The following is a 17967-nucleotide window of genomic DNA, read 5'->3' on the forward strand; positions in this document are numbered from 1 at the left end:
TGGGGAGGTTATGGATCTACCCTGTCACACACAGAGCAGGGCCCGTTGGGGGGGGGGTGTTGGGGCGCCGCCCCCTGTCACACACAGAACAGGGCAGATTGGGAGGTTGTGGCCCCGCCCCCTGTCACACACAGAGCCGCAGGGCAATCAGGGGGTTTGGGCGCTGCCCCCTGTCACGCTGATCCCGGTGCCGGGAGGCCTCTCGGCTCTGCTGATCCCGGTGCTGGGAGGCATATTACCCTTTTACTATATAGAATAGAGGCCTGGTGCATGGGTGGGGCTGGCTGGTTTGCCCTGAAGGGTGTTCTGGATCAGGGTGGGGGTCCCCACTGGGGTGCCTGGCCAGCCTGGGTGAGGGGCTGAGGGCTGTTTGCAGCTGGTCACACACCCTTCAGGGTTGGGGTCCCCACTGGGGTGCCTGGCCAGCCTGGGTGAGGGGCTGAGGGCTGTTTGCAGCTGGTCACACACCCTTCAGGGTTGGGGTCCCCACTGGGGTGCCTGGCCAGCCTGGGTGAGGGGCTGAGGGCTGTTTGCAGCTGGTCACACACCCTTCAGGGTGGGGGTCCCCACTGAGGTGCCTGGCCAGTCTGGGTGAGGGGCTGAGGGCTGTTTTCAGGCTGGCGGGTGACAGAAGCTCCCAACCGCTCCTTTTTTTCTTTTTCTTTTTTAAATTCTGGGCCAGCTTTAGTTCTGAGGCTCCAGCTCTTAGGCCTCCCATTGCTGAAAGTAGGTAATCGAAACAATGTATAACTCCAGCTCTGACTCCAGCTCTGAGATCCCAGCTCGCTGAAAGCAGGTTTCTGGGGTTTTGTTTACCTTCTATATTCGTTACAATGTTTTTTAAACTGCAGGCTCAGAGGCCTGCAGTGGCAGGTGGGGAAGCAAGCGGGGAACGTTGGAGTCCTCCGTCACTGAAGCAAGCAAGCCTCATGTTAGTTTCAAGCTGCCTGGCTGCCGGCAGCCATCTTGGCTGACAGTTAATTTGCATATCTCCCTGATTAGCCAATGGGAAGGGTAGCGGTCGTACACCAATTACCATGTTTCTCTTTTATTAGATTATTTATATATATATATACATATATATATATATAGCTACCGAAGGGTTTTAAGCAGGAAAGTGGCATGAGAGGACAGAAAGTGGTGGTTTTCAAAGTATGGCCTGGGACCAACTACTGGGTCAGAATCTCTGGGGCTCGAGCTCAGGATATTTATGATCAGCCAGATTTGGGAATTCTTTACAGGTTCTAATGCAATAAAGAGAGAGAAGCACTGTATTAGAGGAAATGGTGCAACCAGTTACCATGACTAAGATAGTGGCTGTAGTAATCAGGTGAGAAGTGATGAGGTACAGAGACAAAGGACTGCACTTGTGACTCATTTAGTCAAGGACTTCAGCCACATGTGACCCTTTCCCAGACAGTGGCTGAGGTCAAGGTGGTGGAGATGGGGTTCCTATCTAGGTCCTCTGGCTCCAGGGCCTGTGGGCTTTGCTGTTTATAGCTCTATCTTGATTATAAATATTGCATACTAGTATTTAGTTATCTTATCACTTGTTTTGCAAATCTTGTATTTATTTCTCACTCTCATAAAACCTAGGAGAGAAATAAGGGACAGACGAGTAAGGCCTTAAAAGGGCTGAGTACACAGGCAAGGACAAAGGTAGATTTGATTAGACAGTCACAGATTGGGGAAGATACACTGCATCTCCCCTCCTATTAACCCCAGGAGGCCTCCAGGAAACCTGAAGACAATAATCCCAGAAGCCCAGAGGGTGACCTGCCCTGGGTTATTTCCTCCCCTGGGTTATTACTGGGTGTCAGGCTATGAAGCAGTTCAGGAATTCAGGAAATTGTAAAGAAACGATAACAGCCTCAACAACCATCTTCTTAAACATCAACATCAACAAGCTCGACAATAAAATTCATTAAAACTCACCTCCCTGCCACCCACGACCACAGACCTGAAGGAGGCAGATGGCACTATGGGGAGGGAGAGGCTCTTTGCTGCTGTTTCCCCGGTCTGATTGTCTGCACCCCTGGCCTGAGTTTTCCAGGGTCTCAGGGAAGCGGGGAAACTGGTATCCCTATTTCTGGGCCAGGGCACCAGAGACCGAGGACGCCTCCACTTCGGATCCTCACTGTCAAGTAGGTCAGGATTAAAACAAACTGAGGTGAAGGTGGAGGTTGGCCGTTCCTGGGGGAGCATGGGACGTCCAAGTACCTGGGGAGCCCGCCGGAGCCCAGCCAAGGGAGTGAGAGTGGAGATGTTGGGGTGGAAATGGGACGGGAAAGGCGTGGCGAGGGGTCCAGGACCGGCCTTGGGGTGGGCGTGTGTGTGGAAGGATGGCCAATCAGAGAGTGTGCTTCCGCCAAGGGGCGGGATAGGGGCTCGCCTGGGTGGAGATTGGTTAACGGCGCCGCAGCTTTGCGATTCAGCGTTATATACGGCAGAGGCGGCTGCGGTGACATGGGGTCCCACCGCGGCGCACTCGTCTGAATCGGGCGCTCGGAGTTCCTCGGGTCCTGGGTCCGTTCTGTCCCGCCCCCAGGTTCGCTCCTCGGGCCCCAACCTGTGGTTCGGCTCCTCAAGCTCCCGGCCTTGACGTCTGCAGAACGAAATGGGCACGGTCATGAATGCCTCGGACGGGAAAGAGCCGCTGCTCCAGCCCTACAGCTTCGAGCTGCTAGAGGACCCAAGGCCCTTTTTGGAGGAGTACTGGTGAGACGGGGCAGCGGAAAGGCCACGACCCTGGTGTCTGGCATTAGCGGGGGTGGGGGGACGCTGCCCGCAATGGCACCGGGCTCTCCTGTGCCGGCTCCACATTCCCGCTGTCCAAGGTGCAGGTAGTGTGGTGCCGCAAAGAGATTCGATCTGGAAGAGAGAAAGGGCGGGGGGGGGGGGGGGGGGGGGAGAGGAGAGAGAGAGAGAGAGAGAGAGAGAGAGAGAGAGAGAGAGAGAGAGAGAGAAGAAATAAAAGGATGGGGTGAGGAGACAGAAACCCAAGGGAAAGAGTGTAGCGAGAACTGGTCTCTGAGGAATGGGGTTGACTTGAACTCCTAGTCCCACCAGCCTGTAGATGATTCTTCTTTGTCCTTTGTGGCCTCGCGTGGCCGGGTGTGCCCGTGTACATAGTGCTGGTGCCGAGGGACAGCCTGCCCTTCACAATTACCACGTTGTTCTCCAAGTGTTTCATCTTCCCAGCTGTGGAGAAGGGGGCAAAGCCAGGGAGCTCTTCAACATTTCCCTCAGGCTCTCTGGCCTTGCCCTAAGGCTCCTCCAAGGTGTCTGTGGGCTGACTTTGTGCTCCAGCCAATTTGGTGGCAGCTACTTGCCACATTCTAATTACGCCATAGCCCTGTGTTGTTTCTAGACATGGGCCAGCACTTGTCACCCACTCCCAGCCCCACTGAGAGAGCAGTAATCACAGCACCCTTGGACACAGCCCCTGCCATGTGCTATGTCCTTGGCATATTTTTACTCCTCACCTGAGGAGATGTTATTATTGATTTGAGAAGGAGAAATATCAATGTGAGAGAGAAACATTGATCAGTGGCCTCCTGTACGTGTCCTGGTGGGGGATCAAACCCACAACCTGGGTATGTGCCTTGACCAGGTTTGAACCCACCGCCTTCTGGTGTACGGGGTGATGCTCCAACCGAGTACATCTTAAGTACTTACATAGTAACGCTGTCAGGAGAGGAGTAATATTCCCCTTTTACGAATAAGGAAATGGAGGCTCTGAGAACAAAGTAGCTTTTCCAATGTCACAAAGCTAGTAGGTGGCAGAGGTGGAACTCCAATCCAGAGCACTCACTCGGGGAGATGAGTGGGTGTTTCTCTAACCAGCACCCACCCACCAGCCCCTCCCCTGTGCCTTCTGCCTCCCAGGACAGCCTCATTTCCCATCGCTCTGATCTACCTGCTGTTCATCTTTGTGGGGCACAACTACATGAAGGCACGGAAGGGCTTCAACCTGCAGGGGCCTCTCATCCTTTGGTCCTTCTGCCTCGCAGTCTTCAGGTAAGACACTCCTCGCTTATCCTGTACACCCTCGACCAGTGATGGCGAACCTTTTGAGCTCGGCGTGTCAGCATTTTGAAAAACCCTAACTTAACTCTGGTGCCGTGTCACATATAGAAATTTTTTGATATTTGCAACCGTAGTAAAACAAAGACTTATATTTTTGATATTTATTTTATATATTTAAATGCCATTTAACAAAAAAAATCAACCAAAAAAATGAGTTCGCGTGTCACTTCTGACACGCGTGTCATAGGTTCGCCATCACTGCCCTAGACCCTCACTCCATCCCCAAAAGCTTTCTAGAAACCTCAATTGCATCAACTCTCCAAGTTGCCCCAAGCTCCCCCTATCCCATTCTCTCAGCTCTAGGGCCCCTCCCCAGCTTCCCCTCTCCTTCTTCCCCAAGCACCAGACTGGCAGTTTCTGTTCTCTCATGAGTCCTCTTGTGCTCATGGAGTCTGTATACTTCCGACAAATTTCTCCAGACTTTAAGATCCTCCAATAACTTCCCTAGCCCCTCCTTCCCCTATTTCCTCTCGCATTGGTATCCCCCATCCTGTCACCCATCTCCTCATAGGCTCCTGCCCATCCCAAGAATTCTGTTCCTTAACTCAACTTTCAGTCCCATCCTCCATCATTCCCTGGTCCTTTCCCAGCCCTCATCTCCTCTAGATCGCTGGTTGGATTTACCAGATTGGCTCCAGGATCTCAGAAGCCATGACTCCTGGAAGGATGGGAAGGTGGCGGAACTTGGGTCCTGACCAGGCTGAGGGGGAAGGGTGGATTGGTGTCTGGGAATGATCTTACACCCTTTTCCTCTGTCCCATTTCAGTATCCTGGGGGCAGTGAGGACGTGGGGCATTATGGGAAATTTGATACATAGGCATAGCCTAAAGCAAACTGTGTGCTTCACCACCTCCCTCCACGAATCTGTAGTCAAATTCTGGTCCTGGCTCTTTGTTCTCAGCAAGATCATTGAACTTGGTAAGTGGCAAGGTTTTGTCTCTCTGGCACCCAGTCGACTGCATCCTTCCTCAGTTCCCCCCTCGCCCATCACATGGAGAGTCCCTTCCCCACCCCTGGTCCTAACAACACCTCTCACCCAAGCCCTCTTCCAGATTCTCTGCCACAAAGACCCCTCTCCCCACCCTGAGAATTCCCCCTTTGCCCCCACATTCAGTGCAGAGGGTGGTCCCAACACTGGGTGGTATGTCAGCTATGACTCCCCATCTCCCAGGAGACACAGCCTTCATCATCCTGCGTAAGCGGCCACTCATCTTTGTGCACTGGTACCACCACAGCACAGTGCTAGTGTTCACAAGCTTTGGATACAAGAACAAGGTGCCTGCAGGCGGCTGGTTTATGACTATGAACTATGGTGTGCATGCTATCATGTACACCTACTACACTCTGAGGGCTGCCCAAGTGAAGCCCCCCAGGTGGTTTCCCAGGCTCATCACCAGCCTGCAGATCCTGCAGATGTTTATGGGAGCCACTGTCGTCATCCTGGCTTACACCTGGAGACAGGAACAGGGATGCCACACCACAACGGAACAATTCTTCTGGTCCCTCCTGCTGTATATAACCTACTTCATCCTCTTTGCCAACTTCTTCTACAAAACCTACGTAATGCCCAAGGTTAAAGACAAGACCAAGAGCGAGTAAAGGGTTGGAGAAAAAGAAGGGGCTCCAGGTCCTCTCCTCCCCGGGGCATGGAGGGGTTTGGTTTAGGTTTGGGAGAATGATTAGGAGGTTTTCCCTGCGTGGTTTCCCCACAGGATGTGTGCCCCAAGGTGGCAGGAAGTTATGACAGACAAGAAACGTCAACCATGGGAAGGGGATGTGGTGTAGTACTTTGATGTTTCTGTTTTTAATATGAAGGCCAAGCAGACCCTGAGATGGGGCTGGGACTGGGGAGGATTCCCACAGCCGAATTATTTATATTTCTACATAGAAACCTTTCTCTTCTTGCTCTATTTTTTAATTAAATATTTCAAGAAGACTTCTAGTTTGGGGGAGTTTGGGGGAAGAAGGGATCTGCTGTGGTGGGAAATGGCTGCTGGCAATGGGATGATCAGTAGGTTAGACGTCTAAGAGGATGTGTGGATGAGAAGCACACACGCAGACACTCAATAAGAATCCTAGTTTTGGTAGGCACTTAATAAATGTCTGTTACAGACCAGAATTTTATTGCTGTTAGAGGCCCAAGCCCCTCATTGGAACAGTGAGAAACAGGTGCAGAAAGGCGGAGTAACTTCTCTAAGGTTCGTAGGCTTCCTAAGTTGCAGAAGTGACACCTGCAAGTGTGACAGACCAGATCTCCCAGTTATCCTCCATACGACCGCAAGGTGGCGCCGCAGCACCAACTTTAGCCAACGCCCGCCAATGGCTGGTCCCCCCAGCCATCCACACAGACACGCCAGCACGCGCGCCCCTCCTCTGCTCCTTGGCTTCCCCAGCCTGGTGTTAGCGGCGGAGGGGAACCGAAGCCCTAGAAACGTGGACCCTCACCTCTTCCTGAACACCCAGTTCTGTTTTGGACCTGGGGGAGGATGAGGCGAAAGGGCTCAACTGCAACTCCGAGTCATCAGGCCTTTCACGGTCCGCGCACGTTTATTTCATTTATCTTTGAAAATGATAAATGGGAGAGGAGGAGTCTGGAGAAGGCGGGGCGGGCCAAGGGTGAGTTGGCCCCCGGGGAACTGGTCCCTGTGCCTGGCCTTAGTCCCAGGGGCGTGGACTGTGGGTAGGGCCCCGTCCACCCCTCGGGGCTGGGAGTGGGAAGGCTCTCTCTGGAGCTGGCCACCGCCTCCCTCCCCCAGCTGCCCCCGGCATCCCTGGCCCATCCAGACCACCCCAGCCCGGGGAGGCGATGAATGACCGACCCCGTCCTCGGGGCTGGCAGACCCGCTCGGCACTCATACGGGCCGCTCCACGGCGTACTGACATGGACTGAGGTTGGCTGCCGGGGGCGGCCCGGGTACCGCGGGGTAGCTGAAGGAGGCGTGCTGTTTGGCCTTGAGCCGCAAGCTGGCCAGACTGGAGTTACACGGGTCCCGATAGACGTAGGGCGAGGAGGCGGCTGCAGCGGCGGCGGCGGCGGCGGCGGAGGCATAAGGGCAGGACACTGCTCCGGAGGACACGGAGGCTGGAGCCAGCCCAGGGGGCCCCCCGCCCAGGCCTTGCAGGGCCCCGGGCCCCGGCACAGTGCCCGGGGCGGCCGTGGCCGAGGGCACCATGGAGGCGGCGATGGAGCTGGGTGGCGAGAAGACGGGCTGCGAAGCCAGAGGCCCCACGTTGACCGAGTTGAAGGCGAACGGGAAGGTCTTGGCGGCGAGCGGCGGGCCGAGCGCCTTGGGTGGCCAGTTGCCGTACGAGTAGCCGGGGTACACTTCTTCGTAGGGCGGCACCAGCCCCCCGAGCGGCGCCGCGAAGCCGCCCTTGCACAGCTCCGCCTGCTGGCTGCGCTCGCGCTTCCGCCACTTGGCGCGCCGGTTCTTGAACCACACCTGCGGGCGGGCGCGGGAGGAAACGCTGTCGGACTCGGGCGCCGTGGCTGGGGGGTGGGTCACCCGAATGGGGGTTCGGGCCGGGGCCGGGGGCCGGAGGATTAACAAGCCGAGATGGCTGGAGACGGGAATGGGGTCACGGAGGAGCGCGTGGAGTCAGGGAGCTGAGGACAGAAGCAGTGGGCGGCAGAACTAAGTCAAGGGTGACGGCGCGGGGAGTAGTCGGTCAAGGCGGGGTGGCGAGGAGGACGAGCGACCGTCCCAGGGGAGAGGAAGCGTGGGTTGGGAGCGATAGGGTGGAGATGGGTGGAAAGAAGTGGGTAGCGGACCGGGGCTTAGGGACTTCGGGTGTCGGGTCCGAGGATGGAGCAGGCAGGGCAGAGCCACAGGTTGCCGGTGTCTAAGCTACTCGCTAAGCAGCCCGAGAGGAAGAGCGGGGTGGGTTGCGGATCTGGGCGCGCCGTACCCGCACGCGGGCCTCGGTGAGGTTAGTCCACACGGCGATCTCCTCGCGCGTGCTCATGTCGGGGTAGCGGTTCCTCTGGAAGGTGGCCTCCAGCTCCTGCAGCTGCTGGCTGGTGAAGTGCGTGCGCTGCCGCCGCTGCTTCTTCTTCAGCGAGCCGTCTTCTGGGGAGCCGCCGGGCAGCGAAGCCGAGGCCTTCTCCGAGTCTGGGACCGGGTTGGGGCAGGTCACAGGGATTCCGGGGCTGGGGTACCCCCTTTACCGACCACTCACTGCCACCCGGGCCCCACCCCCATTAGGGATGGAGCTGTTATCTCCCCTACGCCCAGAAGGGGGCGCGCTCACCACTGTGTTCTTGGCCCTTGCAGCCGTGTTCTGGGAGTGAGGGGTGGGGAGTACCCGCGTCTGACAGTGATAGGGCCGGGCTCCGGGCCTCCGCCTCGCTGAGCAGGCCGAACTCCATGGAGAGGAGACTCTGGAGGGAAGAGAAGACACAGACCAGGCCGATGGGGCTAAAATCTCCGGGTTATCCGGTTCCCCAAAGTGTTTCGCCACAGGTTCGCTGTCCCCTTTCACAGCCCCCAACATAAAGCTACTCCTGTGTGGGGTGCCCTAGGATAGAATAGGGAAACAGCAGCCTAAGGGAAAAGGGTGTATATTCAAAAACTTCATGCACAGATACACACACTAGACTTTGTTTTGTTCACGGCCAGGCACCTAGAACTTTGCCTGGTGCACAGTTGGTGTTCAATAGATACTTATTGAATTAATGAAAACCACAACGATTGCACACCACATGCCATATACCATCCCTCTCACACGAATGCCCAATATTCCCATAAACTTATACATGCCCCTCAGTCAATCATACCTAACACATAGCCGGAACCTCTGTTGCTCATTGAACCAGACCTGATACTTCTCCCATTAAGATAATCACTGCTGTCATATGAGTACTTACTGTGTGCCTTTATCTCATTATCTCTCCCCTCACAAGAATGCATCAATATTAAGTATGGTCACCTTTTTCCGATGATGAAATTGAGACTTGAATTTAAGGGTCACGGGGGAAAAAAGGGTCACAGAGCTTGTAAGCAGTGGAACTGGGATCTGAATCTGCTCTGGGAGACTCCTAAGCTAATGTTTTTTCTCCATTTGTTTTGTCTTTCTTCTTTATTTAAAAATGCATTTTTATTGATTTTAGAGAGGAAGGGAGAGGGAAAGGTAGAAACATCAATGATGAGAGAAAATCATTGATTGTCTGCTTCCTGTACACCCCCTACTGGGGATTGAGCCTGCAACCCGGGCATGTGCCCGGACTGGGAATGGAACCATGACCTCCTGGTTCATATGTTCAACCACGGAGCCACACGGCCCGAGCTCCGTTTGCTTTTTCAAATTGTGTTCTTTAGGGCCTCTACCCAGAAATCCTTTCAGGAACTGGAACTCAGGTTAGTCTCAGGGATGGAACCCTAGCCTGGTCTTGATTTGATCTGCCACATCTAGGGTAGCTCTGCTTTTGACTGTTTTGTTCATGCTTCCTGGAGAGACTTCATTTGAAAAAAAAGGGTTCCAGAATAAAAACCCCTGTTTGAAAACCACTAGGCATTTGGCTCTGTCTGATTCTGTGCCCATCCAGGCACACTTCACATCCTACCAGTCATTGTTCTACTCACATGCACAGCCTCTAGTAGGCCCACCCCAGGCAGGCAGCAGATATGAGCTTCTGAAAACCCCCTTGCTGCCCTTACTTCCTATCCCAAACCTTGCCTGACATTACCCAGGAGCCTGCTTGGGTCCCCCTGCAGGTATCTCTTTTTTGCTGGCTCTCCCAGGCCCTCTCTGGTAGCAGGAAGGGAAAGGGACACCGGTGGGGCTCAAGAACTCTGGATGCCTCTAAGTCAGAGGAGAACCAGAGGAGGGTAGGGACAGAGGAACAAGGGTGAGGAGCTGGGCGGGAGGGGTCCATCTACCTTCCGGTTAACAGGGATTTAATACAGGCTGTGCAAGGTGGCATTAATGTGGTGGATTAGCCTAAGTTGAGATGTTTGTCACTTGGCTGCTCTGAATTTATTAGGAGCCTTTCTCGGGGAGGCACAGATGGGCAGTGGCCTGTATTTGCACATGGTAATGCCCCCTTCAACCAGCTCAGAGAGGACAGCTGTCCCCTGCCCCCACCTCTCAAGTAAGATTGGGGTGGGACAGAGGTCAGGGCAGGAGTGGAGGAGCAACCCTTGTTCTTTCCACCGGCACAGGAGACTAGACCTTGGACCTTTTCCTAGGATTAAGGCGGCAGGCCTGAAGGGGATCTGGCAAGGAAGGAGGGAAGTCAGCCCAGGGTGGAGGTGCTCAGCTTACCTCGCTCAGGTCTGAGGTCAGGAGTCAGAGGCTTGGGGCTGGCTCAACAATGCTCTGGTGGAAGGGAGATGCCCTTGGGAGGGACCTGTAGCAGTCTTGACTAGAAGTCTTCCCAAATAGCTGGGAAGGCACAGAACTGAGAGCCGGACAAAGGGGTGCTCTGAAGTCTCCTTTTACTTTATACCCAAAAGGACAAGGAAGGTAAAGGGGCTCCAATACATGATGCAGAGGAGACTAGACTTTGGGTGGTGAGCCCACAATAGAGTATACAGATGTCTTATTATAAAGTCGCACACCTGAAATTTATATGTTATTAACCAATGTTACCCCAATAGATTTAATAAAAAATAAAATAAAATAAAATATATATTTTAAAAGATGCCCTCAAAATGTAAACCATGGCTCTGATTTCTCCAGAGGTCACAAGAGCAACAAAGAATTGGGAAAAGAGACATTTGGGTTTGCCTGCGGGGAAAGCTAAATCCCACCATTGCCCTTTATCCTCCCAGTCTGCTTTGGCTCCAGACTTCTAATTTTCCAAACTCCCCTTCCCCCAGCATTCCATACCTGTGTCTTGGTTTCACCCTTAATTTCAGCCAAGGGAGGCAGGGTGAGGAGAGATAAGGGCCAGAGTAAAAGATGAAGCTGAGAAAGCAGCGTTCAGGCTGTGTGTTCCTAGAGACAGACAGACACACATGCAGACACACAGAGGCCCCCACTCAGACAAAATAAGCACTTGGACTTGGAACTAGAGGCATACAAACACACACTCTCCCACACATGTGCTCCCACATTCAAGCAGACAGACACACACTGTCACATAGTCTCCTCTCTCTGTGACAGGGACAGCTGCCTTGGCTGTTTTGGAACTAGCCATTACCCTCCCCCCTCCCTTTCCTGGCCCCTCTGAACCTCAGCTTTCAGTCCCAGGAACTAAGGACTCTGTGGGGGAGGAGGAGGCCAAAGGGGCCAGGGGAGTGGTCTGCACCCAGTGGCTGCTGGGGAAAGCCTGTTTGGCTGAATGGGGAGATGGCAGGAAAATGCTGGAGGAAGAGGGTGAGGCGGGGGTGGGGCCAGAAACTGCCCAGGCCTCATTTAGGAAAGTAATCTGGTATAGCCCAAAGAAATTAGGTTTGGAGTCAAAAGATCTTGGTCCATGTCCTGGCTCTCCAACTTAACTAGCTATGTGATCTTGGCAAATTACCTCTCTGAGCATATTTTTTTCATCTCTAAAAGGGAGATCATAATCCCTCTACCTTCAGTATTGTTGTAAGGTTAAAATAAAATATAACATGTAAAAATGGGTACAACTCTATCCAAGTATGTTTTTCTCTTATTCATAGAAGAGATGCCTATTTGGCACCTTCTATGAGCTGGGCATTGAGTGAGGCACCAAGGATAGAGTGGCAAATAAGAGCTCATCCTCATCTCTGCTCTTGCTTGAGTGGTTCACCTCCCTAGGCCCTGTATCTCCCAGTGAAGAATGTCTCTGGTGAATAAAGAGGTGAGGATACTGCATTTTAGAGAGGGATGCAAATGTGTGTTGTGAGCACTCTGTCCTGAACATAAAGGTGAGCCCGGTCAATAAGGTAACAGCACAATGGGTAGAGTAACCCAAGTTGGGAGTCACTTTGGGGACCAGGGACTGGTAAAGGAAAGGATGAAGCCTCAGGCTCCTGACTGGGTTACTAATAGAAGATAGAGGGGATGAGAAGGGCCCTGACTGTGAAACGGAAAACACACTAAAGCCTGGCAAGTAATAGGAAAATGAAGGGTGGGGCATAGGTATCTAGCATACTTGTGCCCTGGTGGGCTGGTGAGGCAGAGGCTGCAGGGCGCCAAGTGGTTGTCTGAGCTGGAGACAGGTTGGCTGAGGATTAAGCTCCCTAAAACTGCAAAACTGAGGCTGAGGCCAAGGACTTCACCTCACTCAGTAGACAGGGACAAGCAGTAGGTCTTGTAGCCACAGGTTTGGTTGATACTGATAGGAAATGCCAGGCAGGACCAAAGAGAGCCAAGAGGTAACAGTGATGCTGGGCCCAGCTTTGGGAGGGGCTGTCTGTCCCACCGCCAGTCTTTCTGACACCCCCTGCAGAGAATGCATGGCTCAGGCCCCACTGGTGTCAGAGGGCAATCCTAGCCCTAAGGAGAAGGGAGGGCCTACAGAGGTGCTCTGATTGTGAAGTACAGGCTGGAATTACAGGAAGATGTCATAAATTGCAGCAAGAACAAAATACCCAACTTATATTAAGGTGGAGAGCAGAGAATATCATAGGCCAGAGAGGCCATAGTGGGGAGGCCACGGTTGATCCAAGGGGTTCATGGCAAGAGGTCAACTGCCATGTGTACCCACTTTTGTCCTGAAGCCAAAGGGGTAAACCAGGGCCACGGCCAGAGAGCCCCCAAGAAGTTACAACAATAAATGCCTAAGACAGGAAACACACCCTGGAACTTAAATAGGAGAACTTTCTCCGGCAGGGACAGAATAAGGAGGAAGGTAAGAGGGGATGGCGTGGTGGTGCTGTGGCTCAGCCAGCAGCAAGCTGGTGAACAGGTGTAAATCAGAGTCCCCACACCATTCCGTAAACCTGAAACTGAAGCGAGGCCCTGAAGTGCACAGAGCCTCACATTCATTAGTGATGCTGAGCACCCAAACGGTCTGGTCTGCTGAACTGCAGTGACAAATGGGAACGAATAAAGACAGCTGGAGACAAGCTCACAGCCCCAAGAGGAAACCCTGAGATTCAGGTGAAGGCAGCAATAATTTGATACACTTAATTTATTAAGGGGTGAGTCAGGGATCAGAGAAATGAACCTCCACACTCTCCCTTCTTTCCTTCAGTAAGTGTTAGGTGCTAAGACAGATCCCCAAGACTGGTAAGGCAAAGACCCTAACTTCTAGGAGCCTCTAGGGAGGCAAACAGAGCACAGAATGAAATGATGGGCTGCTTGAGTCTGTCTCTCAGACTTTGATAGATAGACAAATGGAAGCCCGTGTAAGGTGTATGTTTTGGGGCTAAGAGATTGTAGCAGGTTCAGAGGGCAACAGGGACAAGGAGACATCATCAGAGAAAAATGGGTCAGGCTGGGGAGGTGTCTCCAATGAGGGGTGGTGGTTCAGGTTTGATACGATCTAGGCTAGAGCATCTCCAGATTTTCCATTAAAAACCCCACCAAGACTAGTAAGAGAGAATATCACCCTGGAACACTAGGGACACGACCTAAAACAGGTGCCACCGGTATGCAATGTCTTTGAGCTCTCCAGCCGTATGTTAAAACTGAAAGTAAATTTTGCATTCTATTCCATAAAGTTGTTGTGTTTGTTTTAATATAAAAATAAAGTGTTCTCTCCAAATCTCCAAGTGACATCGTCACACCAGGAAGATAGGTGGGCCGTGTTTAGCCTGCAGCGTCATGCTCCTCTCACTCCTACACTGCCCTCTTCCACTTCAGCCCCTACAGAGAAGTATTGCTCCAAGCAGTGGGCGTCACTGGAGGTTTAAGGCAGGAGAGCGACGTAGAAGCAGTATTTTTGGGACCTTTATTTGGCCTCGGTGAGCAGACTAGATTGGGCAGGGGAGAGATGGGAAAGGGGCTCTTTGAAAGCAGCTCTTTCTCATTCCACCACCTATCTTTCCTTTCTTTCTCCACCACTCTTATCATGGGTCCCTGTTGGTGACTATGGGCTAGACATTCTAGATAATCCCAAAGCTCAGGACCTAATGGCTCCTTCATATTAGCTGCCATCTCTGTCCCCCACCCCCTGGCAGCATCATTCAGAGTGAACAGAGAAGAAAAGATTTGGGTGGCTCCTCCCATCTCTCATCCCCCTCCCAGCTCAGTGTTAGTCTGCCTCCCCTACCCTCTCTTCCTGGACCTGGGTCTTGAATCCATATTCACATCCTTAAGCAGCAGACAGGCAGGGAATAGATCAGGATATTTGGCCTGGTAGAGGAGTCAAGCATTCGGGGAGCTCCTTTGAACTCTTCTCAGAGAGGGGCAGGGGTAATGGCTGGCATCTGAAGCCTGAGATAGGGTGTTTCCTCTGTCACTGAGAATCTTCCGGTGGCTGGATCCGGGATGCTAGCTGGCTGATTTAAGACTTCAGACACCACCCTTCCAAGCAAAGATTCTACAGTTTGGGCATAATCACGGCAGTAATATTTCTTTTTTCTACGGTGCTTTTCCACTTGCAAAGGGCTTTCATGTATATGATTTCATTTAACTCTTACAACCACTGCGAGTGGCAGGAATGACCAACGCCATTTAACCTCTGAGAAGATGAATTTGTAAAGGTTACACAGATTGAAGACCAAGGACTGAGGTCTTTTCACTCCTAGCCCCCTCCACCCCAGCAGCCATTTGTGGCTCTGACATGCACTGATCCTCTCCAGCCCCAAAGAATTCTCTTTATACTTCCTGACTCTACCAACCCTCTGGGAATGAGCTCTGGAAGTTGACTGCCCACCTTGTGTCTAGGGACATGTTTCTATTCATCTTGCGCTAGCATCATTCCAGTTCTAAGGGGCCCCTCATCTCTGGTTTCAGAATTTGAGGAGCAAACGAGTCTTCTGTTATCGATGCCTTTCATTATTTTGTGGGTTTTTCCACCCCATCTCACTTTCCAGAGACTTACACTTTGAAGTTTGCCCTCTCCAAGCAGCCACTGGCTCCCCATTCTGTGAACTATTCTCTGATACTTCCCTAAGTCCATGATATTCTTCCCAGGAGCCAGTGACGCAGGAATGCACTCAGCTACGTGGTTTTATGCAAGAATGGGAGAAGGTTCTGCCTGTTGTTTCCAGTCATCTTCATTATGATGCTGTTGCTTTTTGGCCTTTTTGGCAAAATCAGAACTTTGGGCTAAGCTAAGGCCTTCAGAGAACCATCTGCAACACCTTCCCTATTCCTTTCCTGACTCAGAGACTTCCATCAGCCATGATTTCCGTGATTTTCAAAGGTGATGGGAGCTCAAGCCCCTGAAAAGGGTATCAGAATGTGGTGAGAGTATTGGTTCGGCTCTATATTTATCAAAAAGGGGCAAGGAACAAAGAAGGTGAGAAACAATGTTCTAGCTGGTAATACGTAAACTTTAGAATTGAAGAATGGAGGTGGGGGTGAGGGTAATATGTATTGCATGTCACTCATGGGTGGAGGATGAGAATGTTTGCTATCCACTTGTTTAAATTATTTACTCATTGCTAAACACATCACCTTGCACTTGCCCCATGAAAACCCAGTCTCCAACCCGGCTGTTTTCCCCACTAACAGACTGGGCGAGTTCTCTCTACTCTGTTCTCTTCAGCCTAACTGGGGTCTGTCCAGTTACAGAGTTGGGGTCAGGGTGGGTGGTTATTGTAGGGGTCCAAAGAATCAGGGCCCGCCCGCAGCTAAAGGGAAAGCACACAGGACAGCTGGGTATGGCTGAGACCCCCTTTCCAACCAGAGTTGGGGGCCTCACCTTGGACCTAAGAGTCTTGATCCCATGTGTCTCCTTCCTGCCTCGGCTCAGCCATCAGGGTGTTTTTGAGATTCGTGGGGCTGAGGGAGCAAGAAGGGAAACAAGGCCACAGGGTTTGCTTTGCTGAAGGACTGCAGTTTTCTCTTCAGGCCTGGGCTCCTGCTCCCTGCAGAGAAGGCACCTTTAACCTGCTGGCACCCAGGCAAGAAGTTTGGGGGTGTCTGATCAGCTGTATTAGAATGAGGGGTTTCCTCGGAGTTTGTGAAGGCACCGAGTTTAGCAGGGGCTTGTGCTGGGCCCCTCCTCGCCCTCCCATTGCCCTTTGTGGTTCACTCCTTCTTTTCCTGGACTTGAAGCCCACGAGCAGCCCCCCCTCATGGATTTCTCTGCTCAGATTTGGATTCTGGAAGTCCAGGCGATGCTTGGATCTGGTTTGAGTTGGGGAGGGAATCTCTTCCACCACCACTTCGCCCCAAGGCCCAGCTGTAGGCTTTACTCTCACTCCCTGCTCCTGAGCCCCACAGCCCCTCCGAGCAGAAACAAGTTTGCAAAGTGGGGTTTGAGGCGACCCACCACAGCGAACCCCACTGCACACGCAGCAGCTGGGTAGGCGCTGCCCGGTAAATGGACATGCCGCTCGGCCAGGGACATTCTGTCACCGCTGCCTGACACAGCGCCTGCTCCAGGGAGACCCACCTCGCCGCCTCGGACATTCTGTCCGCTACCGGCCCTGCGCGCTGCGGACATTCTGTCCGATGTCGTGAGGGCCCCAGACTGGGACCCACGCGGACCCTGACACCCCAAGCCGGACACTCCAGACTCGCTGCCTGTGATTCGGGCTGCCCAGCCACTGCCCTGCCGCCCGCACAGCGACCATCTGACCTGGTCGCGGCCAGCCTCTCACTAGAAGGCTCCTAGCGCAACTGCGAAGCAGCTGAAAAGAGAAGCGTGATCGACTACGCACTCCTACCCCCAGTCCCTGGAGTCCGAGCTGAGCCCCAGGCGAGGGGCGCTGGACGCCGCCAACTGCCCCTACACTGGGCAGGGCCTCAGCAACCCCTTTTGCTCCCTGGCTGTCTGCCCCGCGCCCTCTGATTCTAGTGTGCTTTCTGGTCATGGTTACCCGACTCTCTCTAGACCCCGCTTCGCGGAGCCCCTGTCCTGGCTTCATGTCTCCGGCTTCTCTCCGGGTCCCCCTGACTTCTCCCCCTCTTTCTGTCCTCCAAGTTCTGACTCTGAATTTCCCTTTCCCCAAGTCCTGGCCCTGGATCTGCAGTCCGCCCTCCCAGTTTCGACCCGTCCCCCGGGTACCGTTCCCCAGTTCAGCCGACCCAAGTCCCGTTTTAGGGACCCCAAAGTCCAGCCATGGCCCCTTGACCCCTTGAGCCCGTGTCCCCGCCGTGGTCAAGCACTCACAGTGAGTCCCGCAGCAGGCAGACTCCCGGCAGCGGCGGTGGCGGCGGCGGCCGTAGTCTGGAGGGCAGGCAAAGGCCAGGGGCCGGACACCCGGCCTGGATGGGGGCTGCCCCCCTGCGCCCGGGCCGCCGCTCCGCTCGGGCGCTCCCGGACTGAGGAGCTCAGGGAGAGCGTGAGACTCGCCGCGAACTGCCACCCCCCGCCGGCGCCCATTCACTTTATGGCAGCCCAGGGCGCCCCCAGCCCGCAGCTGCGAGCCTAGCTGGTCGGGACCCGCCCCCTTCCAGCTGCTCTTCCCAGGCTTCACCCTTTCCAGCTGTGAATCTTCAGGCCCCGCCTTCGGGGGTGGGGTCCGGCCGGCGGGCTGCCAAGAGCCCCGCCCCCTGGCCAATCGGAGGCGCTCCTCAGCAACTGGGACACGCCCCTCCCCACGTGGCTGAAACCACGCTCGGGCAAGAACGCTTCGGTAGAATCAAACCCGGGAGGGGAGGGTGGGCTGTGCGGCCCCGGGGAGCCGGGGCCCGCCAGCGGCGAGGAGCTGAGGCAGCGCCAGGCCGCCACCCCGAGCGAAGTGGAGCGGTGCGGGCGATAGGGCTGCCAGGGTGCCAGGTGGGAGGGCGCACTGGCCGGGACAGGCCGCCGGTTTTCAGAGCTCAGACTTTGTTGCCGCTCAAGTTTCGGCAATTTTCTCCACTTGTCGCTGTCTGTCTCTTTGCCCTTTTGTGTCTGCTCCAATC

General features: G+C 54.0%; 2 protein-coding genes across 2 annotated transcripts; one reads left to right on the top strand and one right to left on the bottom strand.

Moving 5' to 3' along the window:
* The first annotated feature begins 1113 nt into the window (after nt 1-1113).
* ELOVL3 (ELOVL fatty acid elongase 3) lies at nt 1114-6025 on the top strand. The gene is made up of 4 exons (XM_059661209.1): nt 1114-2718; nt 3889-4020; nt 4856-5007; nt 5261-6025. The coding sequence occupies exons 1-4, from the start codon at nt 2618-2620 to the stop codon at nt 5686-5688; spliced, it is 813 nt and encodes a 270-aa protein (XP_059517192.1). The 5' UTR covers nt 1114-2617; the 3' UTR covers nt 5689-6025.
* Nucleotides 6026-6169: 144 nt separating this feature from the next.
* PITX3 (paired like homeodomain 3) lies at nt 6170-17501 on the bottom strand. The gene is made up of 4 exons (XM_059661208.1): nt 17231-17501; nt 8341-8470; nt 7999-8201; nt 6170-7532 (listed from the first exon to the last, which is right to left on the bottom strand). Exons 1-4 carry the CDS (start codon nt 17441-17443, stop codon nt 6942-6944), a joined length of 1137 nt encoding a protein of 378 aa, XP_059517191.1. The 5' UTR covers nt 17444-17501; the 3' UTR covers nt 6170-6941.
* Between the last annotated feature and the right edge of the window lie 466 nt (nt 17502-17967).

The sequence above is a fragment of the Myotis daubentonii genome, chromosome 13 (genome assembly GCF_963259705.1).
Source record: "Myotis daubentonii chromosome 13, mMyoDau2.1, whole genome shotgun sequence".
NCBI lineage: Eukaryota > Metazoa > Chordata > Mammalia > Chiroptera > Vespertilionidae > Myotis > Myotis daubentonii.

What these genes read in the sequence shown, in the direction of transcription:
- PITX3 (XM_059661208.1), bottom strand. Translation starts at nt 17,443, where the DNA reads ATGGGCGCCGGCGGGGGGTGGCAGTTCGCGGCGAGTCTCACGCTCTCC. An exon ending in CAAGGGCCAAGAACACAGTG is followed by an intron (nt 8,202 to 8,340) that starts GTGAGCGCGCCC and finishes ACCCGGTCCCAG; the next exon opens with ACTCGGAGAAGGCCTCGGCT. An exon ending in TCACCGAGGCCCGCGTGCGG is followed by an intron (nt 7,533 to 7,998) that starts GTACGGCGCGCC and finishes GCCCGCCCGCAG; the next exon opens with GTGTGGTTCAAGAACCGGCG.
- ELOVL3 (XM_059661209.1), top strand. Translation starts at nt 2,618, where the DNA reads ATGGGCACGGTCATGAATGCCTCGGACGGGAAAGAGCCGCTGCTCCAG. An exon ending in CCCTTTTTGGAGGAGTACTG is followed by an intron (nt 2,719 to 3,888) that starts GTGAGACGGGGC and finishes TCTGCCTCCCAG; the next exon opens with GACAGCCTCATTTCCCATCG. An exon ending in TTCTGCCTCGCAGTCTTCAG is followed by an intron (nt 4,021 to 4,855) that starts GTAAGACACTCC and finishes GTCCCATTTCAG; the next exon opens with TATCCTGGGGGCAGTGAGGA.